Here is a 9,487-nt window from a genome sequence, read left to right as displayed (position 1 = left end):
AATTTTGAAAAATGGGCGTGGCACCGCCCACTTATGATCACATATATGTATCTCGGTAACTGTTCTACCAATTTGTACCAAACTTGGTGTGGTGATTGTGCTTGTCACATAGAAGAAAAACGTTGAAAATTATTGAAATCGGACTAAAATTACGACCGCTTTTCATATAACGGTAAATTTCGGAAATGCTTGAAACTTCAATATTTCGAAATTTAAGGACGCTGATTTACTCAAAATTGATACACCGCGGCTTACCAAAGCCGCGGTAGCTTTCGGAAAGGTGAAAAACATATATGTATTTAATACTTGCGCCGGGTATTTAATGTTCGGCTCCGCCCGAACTTAGACTTTCTTACTTTTTTTTTTAAGTAGTTGATAGACACTATGGCCAATGGTAACCATCAGTTAGGAACTGTACAGTAAACGACAGCTACAGCCCCTGCATACTTGTTTAACCAAAAAGTTGTGCACTGAAAATACCTTCTTTTTTGTATCATGGAAATAACCTTTAGTTTGTTATTGGATGTGAGAAATATGTATGTAACTATTTTGTTGGCAGTCCTATTGCACATCCATAGAGAACTGTAGGGATTCCGCCAGGCTAAGCAAAGTCTTATCCAAGGAACACACCAGACCCAACCTTATTTAGGGAGAAGACGGTACATGGACAAGGACAACGGAGGAATCACTAGAGGCCCTCATAAACACACCTTTTTCGGCTGCGATCAGAGACCAAAACCATGGCCTCACACTAATGGTCATCAACTCTCAAAAGAGCTACTCGACTCAATCGTAGATAAGGATACAGGAGCCTATAGTATCCTGACTGGAAAGGGTCTACAAAGCCAGTATCAGCTTCACATACATTCCGAAAAGCTGTAAAAGAGTCAAAGTTGTCTTCATTCCCAAACCGGGAAGAAGAAATCACGAAAAAGCAAAAGACTTCCCACCGATAAGTCTTAAANCTGCATACTTGTTTAACCAAAAAGTTGTGCACTGAAAATACCTTCTTTTTTGTATCATGGAAATAACCTTTAGTTTGTTATTGGATGTGAGAAATATGTATGTAACTATTTTGTTGGCAGTCCTATTGCACATCCATAGAGAACTGTAGGGATTCCGCCAGGCTAAGCAAAGTCTTATCCAAGGAACACACCAGACCCAACCTTATTTANTTAGGCTAAGCAAAGTCTTATCCAAGGAACACACCAGCCCCAACCTTATTTAGGGAGAAGACGGTACATGGACAAGGACAACGGAGGAATCACTAGAGGCCCTCATAAACACACCTTTTTCGGCTGCGATCAGAGACCAAAACCATGGCCTCACACTAATGGTCATCAACTCTCAAAAGAGCTACTCGACTCAATCGTAGATAAAGAAAAATTTTAATTCGCTATAAATAATGCTCCGGAAATTACAGGAGCCTATAGTATCCTGACTGGAAAGGGTCTACAAAGCCAGTATCAGCTTCACATACATTCCGAAAAGCTGTAAAAGAGTCAAAGTTGTCTTCATTCCCAAACCGGGAAGAAGAAATCACGAAAAAGCAAAAGACTTCCCACCGATAAGTCTTAAANAATCACTAGAGGCCCTCATAAACACACCTTTTTCGGCTGCGATCAGAGACCAAAACCATGGCCTCACACTAATGGTCATCAACTCTCAAAAGAGCTACTCGACTCAATCGTAGATAAAGAAAAATTTTAATTCGCTATAAATAATGCTCCGGAAATTACAGGAGCCTATAGTATCCTGACTGGAAAGGGTCTACAAAGCCAGTATCAGCTTCACATACATTCCGAAAAGCTGTAAAAGAGTCAAAGTTGTCTTCATTCCCAAACCGGGAAGAAGAAATCACGAAAAAGCAAAAGACTTCCCACCGATAAGTCTTAAAGGCTTTTAGACCTACATATAAGGCATCTTCTGAGAAATTCCAAACTTTCCAAAGCTCAACATGCATATATTAAGAGCAGCTCAACTGAAACTGCCCTTCATGAAGTCGTGGGCACCATAGAAAAATCACTCCACTCTTTGTAAACAGTACACTTTGGCGGCCTTCCTCGACATAGATGGGGCCTTCAATAACATTACAATCGAAGCAATTGTTCTATCTCTTGTGAAGGTGCGAATATCTGACCCATTGGTTCAGTAACGCTATAGCATTATGCAAACAGGCACTCCCCAAGGAGGAGTTCTGTCTTCGCTACTATGGGTGGTAGTACTGAACGACATTCTATTGGATCTCAACAAAGGTGGAGTGAAAGTAGTAGCGTTTGCAGATGATGTAGTGGTGGCGGTATCAGGTCTCTTCCCCTCAACGATTAATGAAATCCTAGATGGAGCTTTACTCCGACGAAACACCTGAGCTAAAAAAAGTGGACCCTATCAAGATGGAACTGATGCTGTTCACCAATAAAACAAAAATACCACAATGCAGGCTTCCCTCCCTTAATGCAACGACTCTCACATTGTCCCCTGAGGCTAAATACTTGGATGTCGTATTAGACACCAAACTGAGCTGGAAGACAAATATAGAGAGGCGGGTTGAGAAAGCCTACACAGCTTATTATACATGTAAAAGAATATTCAGTAGGAACTGGGGATTGAAGCCAGTCCTCTGGATGTACTTGGCTATCATATGATCAATACTAACGTATGCGACGTTAGTTTGGTGGCCAGCACTAGACAAACAACACAACGTCAGGAAATTAGGCAGTATAAAAAGAGCAGCTTGGGCAGGTGCTACAGGAGCCATTAAGTCGTGTCCATCTGATGTGCTTAATGTGATCCTGCATCAACTGCCCATAGAGCTCCACATCTGCGAAACTTCTGCGTCTTCGGCAGTCAGACCGAAAAAATCAGGCTGATGGCGGGCACTGCAGTACGGTCATAGTGGTATTCTTCACAAGCTTATCGAATAAGGGAAACAATCACATTATATACCTCCTACTCAGGCGACGCTTCTACCACCCAACCAACCCCTTTTTAGCCCTAAAATCTTTTTAATTAGCTGTTTTTAACACTTTTCTTTTGTCCATTTAGCTGCATGGCTGAAAAAATTCTGGCAACACTGCTCATTTGCATACATACCTGTTCCAGAGCTGTTTGCCCTTTGGTATAGTTTCCGGTTGCTCCTGTCCCAAAAAGCAGCGCAAACCAAGCAACGAATTGTAGAAGTACTCATGCCAATTTATTGCGACCATATTGAAATTGAATAAGCTTTGATCAATGCTAGAGAGTGAGTGCCACAACTTTATCGTATTTTCCATTGTAAAGGTGAATTTATTTTCGACAAAGTAGTCGAGTACCGCAGTTTGCTTGTGGATTTTACGATATGTGCTCACCATTCTGTAAAAGTGTAAAAATGCATTCTTCTGATTAATAAAACTCTTCACTTTATGTACTTACATTTGCACATACATATGTAGGTGGACAACTAAATAGAGCCGGAGACTTGTTCGAGTGAGTTATTTGCAATTTCGTATTGATAAAAAGTTTGAATTGTTTCGAGCTCTATTGCATACTTATTAGACATTAGGTCTAAAACGAATGTGTTGTGCAATTAGTTCTCCACCTATGTATGTTGCTTTTTATATGAACTTGCATGTTTAAGTACCTTCTTTTCTTTCCCATCAACAGGAGTATGAAATCGAAAATATATCCAGGAATTATGTGGTAGATTAATATCAAAATATTATACAATAACTTTGAACTGACGATTATTGCGAAGGGAAACCAAACCATTTTTGTAAGTGGCATGCTAGGTGCATGCTCCTCCAAAGTTCGTCGATAAGTATCCCATTTTAGCATGTTACGTTCATCAGGTACTAGATTGTATATTGGGGGAGGTTGAATAAGCCTGAAAAATTTACTTTTTTTTAAGTCCAACTCTCGAGTCGTTTGAAATAAATAGTTTATATATTTAAGAGTTAAAATACATATATAGAAAGCTCTTCCTGTTAATTGGGATTCAACTTATTCTTGCGAATTGTTTATAAATTTAAATATGATTTATTTATTTTTCAAAGTGGCATAAGTCATTTCATGCCGTATGACTTCAGTGCTCATTTACTTGTATCTGAATGTACATATGTAATTGTTTTATATAGAGGTGGAGAAAACATCGACGGCACTTTCGAAGCATCGATGTTTTTGCATATTTGTTAAACACCGATAGTTTTTGACGACTATCGATGTTGGAAAATTGCTACGTAAACGAGCAGGGTGCACGAAATTTCATCGGCAAAAACAAATTTTTACAATTCGCGCCTAGTTTGTTTTCTATGTAGAATTAGAAGGACGATAATGGAAACTGATTCTGACCTTCCTTTAGATTTATGGTTTTTTTCTGGTCAAAACGAGTGTATATTATGAATTTCCCCAAAATCGGATAACATTTACCATTTCTGCCTACAAGAGCTGTGGGCGGCGCTGCGCCTCGATTTTACCATTTTCAAATCTTACAAGTTGTTTATTTTTTAGTCACTTCCTTCTATCGCCAGAAAAAGCATTCTTCTTGCATACATATATTTCAATCAGTGGAGTTCCAGAATCAAGTACAATAAAAAATAAAGCAAGAATTTGAACAATTCTAGCTAGAAAGTACCGAAATTACTCCTTTTTTCACTTTCACTCAAAAAAATCACAATTATTTTTATTTCAAAAACCTTTGTGAAGTTTTCAAATAGAATGTTCATATTAAAAGCAAAGAGCGCTGGCACTAAATTCAACATATCTGCGAAGTTTCAAGAGTGTGCATTAGGGTCCAAAAACAGTAAAGTCGGAATTGATCTGCTCTTAACCCCAAGGATTGTTCTATATCGAAAAAAAGTATACCCCAATTTTTTTTATTTTGAAATCAAAAATATATTTAGAGGTCGCTCAAAGCTCTCAAAGTTTTCCATGTAATACTTTTTTCGTAGAAATGGTATAGAATTCTTGAAAGTCAATATTTTTCGATCGGAAAACTCTGGTTCTCTTTAGGAGACTTTCAATAATAATACCCAATTGTTTATTTAACCATTTTTTAATACTAACGATTTTTTATTGATCCCCCATTGCATTTTTCCGGGTTTTGTGGGTTTTGGGTGGACCTATAAATTGTTGTTGCAATAAAAAATAGATAAATAAACAATTGAGTACTATTATTGGGAATCTCCTACAGATAAACGGAGTTTTATGATAGAAAAATATTGATTTTTAACTATTCAATACCATTTCTACGAAAAGTTGTTTTTTCTCCATATAAAATACATGCAAAACTGTAGACGCTTTGAGCGACCTCTAAATATTTTTTGATTTCAGAATAAAAAAAAGTATATTTTTTCGGTATAGAACAATCCTAGGGGGTGAGAGCATAAAAATTTCCACTTTACTTTTTCACATGCATTTTTGGACCACCCTAGTGTGCAACCAAATAAAAAAATTGCAGCATGCAGAACATCTTTCGCAGCTATTTTGCAACTTTTGAAATTTTACGATTTTTGATTTTAATAATTTTAGATACTTAAAACTGTTAAAATAAAACGGTGAAATGAAATTACGTTGAGTAAAAGCCGACTACGATTTAAGAAACTAAAACTCCATTTTTACAAATTTTTACTGGCACACTCGTAATTCATTCTAAAATTGTTATAAAAGCAATACTGTGTAAAAATCTCCCATGCGAATATTTAATTACTTTTAAATAATATTACTTTTTAGTGGGGGTGTTCGAGTAAACGTGTTAGATAACTGCGTGTGGTGCTATGGGGCGTATACGTTACGTACGCAACTACGGGTATAATAGGGGAATTCGCTCTTATGTGTATTCGTTGTATGTTGTGTAATCGTAACTGCATGAGCGTGTGATTTGTTGTTGCTAGAGGTACATCAAATATACATGCAACAACAACCACATGCTCGTCCAGTTACACTTACGCAGGATACAGCGAATACACAGAAGCGCGAATACCACTAATATGTACTTGCATGTATTTTTACTGATTTTAGTTTATATTATGCATTTAAATACTATTTCGCGTTGCAATCTTGTTCCTTATACAAAACTGAAGATAATGCATTTTCTAAGATAAGTGTGCCTCTGTTTTCGACCAGAAACACGTTTTCGTCAAACAATGTAACAACCCGTGAGATTTGCTCATATACGAAATTTCAGCGAATTTATAGTACGGTTACTACTTTTGGCTGCCGCTTATATGAGGACCTCCCACTGTGTAACGCACTCACTACAACATTATAATTGTACTATAAAGTGTTTGAATTTACTCACAATTTGTTTACGGGTTTCGCCGTATTCCATGCTGAGGCCAACATTAGATTGGCGCACATATCGACAGGCACGAAGTTCGCATTTGCATCCAGATGTACATAGAGAACGCGAAGTATACCATGCGCTACACCGAACAAAATGCTCATGGGTCCATAAAGATTATCCACCCAACCGGTCAAGGGTTCACTGTGGGTGGGTATAACTACAATATGCACATACTCATATTAATATTCTGTACTCAATGCTATTAAGTTGTAGAAAAACATACCTATGCCAGGCCGAAATATGCATATCGGTAGTTGCTTTGCTTGCGAGAGCACAGCCTCTTCCGCCAAAGCTTTTGTAAAGGTATATGTGTTCGGCGATTTGCCACACCATTCACTTGTCATACTATTGGTTTTATCTGGGCCCAATAACTCGGCCACTTTGCACATATTTTCAGCAGTTATTTTCAGCTCACTTGTATAATACACTTCATCCACGTGGAAGACAGTGCAATTCGCAAAGGCAGATGAAACGTGGACGAAGGATTCTAGCTTAGACATATTTTTCGCCAATTTTATTAAATCCATGGTAGCGCGCACATTTATAGCTAATGCATTGTAGAGTGGTTCATTAAAGCGGACCGTAGCTGCGCTGTGTATGACTATTTGAGTCCCATCAATTAAAGTTTGGCGATCAGCTGGTGAAATGCCCAAATTGGCCAGAAGGCAGTCACCCAGAATCGGTACTATACGTTTTTTTGCCGATGGTTTTTTACGATTCAACTCGGCAAACAGCTTTAATTTCAAAACAATTATGTAAATGTTTGTACTTTTGTTTTATTGCTTAATATCAAATTTACCGGATTTTTGAACATAGCATCTATGCGGTCTTCAACACTTTGCTCCTTTTTGGGGCGTATTAGTATGTATATACATTTTACTTCTGTGGCACGTAATATTTTTTCAATAAAAACTAAAAGCAAAAGATGGAAGAGAAAAATTATACATATAAATTTGTTTACATTTATGTACGGGTATGTAAGCAGATTAACAAATAAGCAGCGTGCCAATTTGCTGTATAATATGTTTGCGGTTAAGCATGAAGAAAATAGTTAGGCGATACACAACAATTATCATAATGGGCCTCATGCATAAAGATAATTATTTTTTCTTGGCCCCCGAAAAACCCCAAAAAAGTGCAATAAAGGATTTCCAAGGATTCTATACAATTTCTATTTAGATGGAAAACTTTGAGCGCTGTGAACCTTTATATTTTTTATTTAAAAAAAATATGGGTATATTTTTTCGATTTAGAACAATCCTAAAGGGTGAAGTCGTTAAAATTTTTAATTTACTTTTTCGCATTCATTTTTTTGGGCCACCCTTATCTACATATTAGCATTTGCCAGCGTATCCGCCCGCATGATACGAGTATGAATAGAATGTTACACCTGAATCTCAATCTGCTACCAATAACCGATGCTCTTACTATTAAAATATTTCATTTATCTTGCTTTTTAAATTGAATCTAACTTTTTGAGCAGGTAGCAAACCTCTTGGAGTGTATTTTTATATAGATACATGCATACATAAGTCATTATTGAATCCCTTCCTTTTATTTATTAATTACAGGTGACAACTACCTTCAAAAAATATCCTATATGTTAATACCTATTAGGGCTGTTCAGAATTTTGTGGAAATGGTCTTGAATTTGCATTTCGAATTGCATTTGAAAATTGTATGCTTGCTACCACGGCAACCGTATGCATTTTATTACTTTGAATTTACAAATGCACCGAAATATGCAAATGCAAGTTCAAATGCACAAGATCCTCAACAGCCCTACTATAACCTATCTGTGTGCAAAGTTGCATGGAAATACGTTCAGCCAATGTAACGTGAAAGAGCGAAAAAAAATAATAATCACACTCACTTACAATCTTTCACATTTATACCAAGAAATTGTGGAACGAATATCTAAGAGTATGCCGGTATTAGTCTCAAACGAGCACAATTGAGCATTAATTAATCGCAACTAGTCTCATACGGGCATAATTGGAGATCAAGTAATCGCCAACTCATCTTTAACGGGTACAATGCAGTGTCAATATTCGAATTGCATCTACCCTGCAAAAAATTTTGCGACTTTACTCTAAAAAGGGTATTCCGAGATTAAGCTCAATCGGGTACGATTGGGCATTGATTAGTCGCAACTACTCTCTTACGAGTATTACTCGAGATCAATTAGTCGCTCAACAAATTTTTTGTTTTTATTTTTTAAAAGTGGGTAGTCGCTTTTTATACCCATTCGGGAATATAGGGGACCTATTAGTCTCCTCAACGGACATGCTCGAACGAAAGCGTTTTACTCATTCCATATTAAGAGATCAAAAGTGATATATTGCGCACGAGTCATCCTGCATTAATTGCATTTTTTGTAGGATAGCGCAGGCTTTTATTTTTATTTTTTAAAACCGACTAGTCTAGTAGACAACAATTAAACTCCTCGACGTGCTCGAATAAAAGCGAACTGTTCATTCCATTTCGATTTCTGGTGAAGTGATTCCGGATTAATCGCATTTTTGCAGGGTACGTAGATAGCTTTGTCATTAAAATGAGTTTTTATAGCCCTCCATTTTTAGTCAAAATAATATGGCTATTAGTTTGACTTACTAATCAATTATGTGCTCACTTAAGAGCAATAAAATTTTAATTAAAGAACATTTTACAGAATAACTTTNAAGAGATCAAAAGTGATATATTGCGCACGAGTCATCCTGCATTAATTGCATTTTTTGTAGGATAGCGCAGGCTTTTATTTTTATTTTTTAAAACCAACTAGTCTAGTAGACAACAATTAAACTCCTCGACGTGCTCGAATAAAAGCGAACTGTTCATTCCATTTCGATTTCTGGTGAAGTGATTCCGGATTAATCGCATTTTTGCAGGGTACGTAGATAGCTTTGTCATTAAAATTAGTTTTTATAGCCCTTCATTTTTAGTCAAAATAATATGGCTATTAGTTTGACTTACTAATCAATTATGTGCTCACTTAAGAGCAATAAAATTTTAATTAAAGAACATTTTACAGAATAACTTTCTATAACAAGTTTTTAATGTTAGTTTGCCATTAAGATTTAAATTCCAATAAATTTTCAAATTACTTGGGTAATCAGAATAACTTATTTGAAATTTCAGAACAGTCTAAAAATTATTCCACTCATCACT

At 36.5% G+C, this 9,487-nt stretch overlaps 1 protein-coding gene across 1 annotated transcript; it reads right to left on the bottom strand.

Annotated features, from left to right (window-relative positions):
• Positions 1-3,093: 3,093 nt before the first annotated feature.
• LOC108380250 (putative fatty acyl-CoA reductase CG5065) lies at positions 3,094-7,231 on the bottom strand (the record flags this gene model as incomplete). The annotated part of the gene is made up of 5 exons (XM_017636623.1): positions 3,094-3,351; positions 3,620-3,862; positions 6,275-6,476; positions 6,543-7,053; positions 7,119-7,231. Coding segments are annotated over 5 exons (1,327 nt in total), but the record flags the coding sequence as incomplete, so codon positions are not given.
• Between the last annotated feature and the right edge of the window lie 2,256 nt (positions 7,232-9,487).

This window comes from Rhagoletis zephyria, unplaced genomic scaffold (genome assembly GCF_001687245.7).
Source record: "Rhagoletis zephyria isolate East Lansing unplaced genomic scaffold, Rhagoletis_zephyria_1.1 Rzeph_scaffold_18695, whole genome shotgun sequence".
Lineage (NCBI taxonomy): Eukaryota > Metazoa > Arthropoda > Insecta > Diptera > Tephritidae > Rhagoletis > Rhagoletis zephyria.
This window is presented reverse-complemented; position numbering and strand designations above follow the sequence as displayed.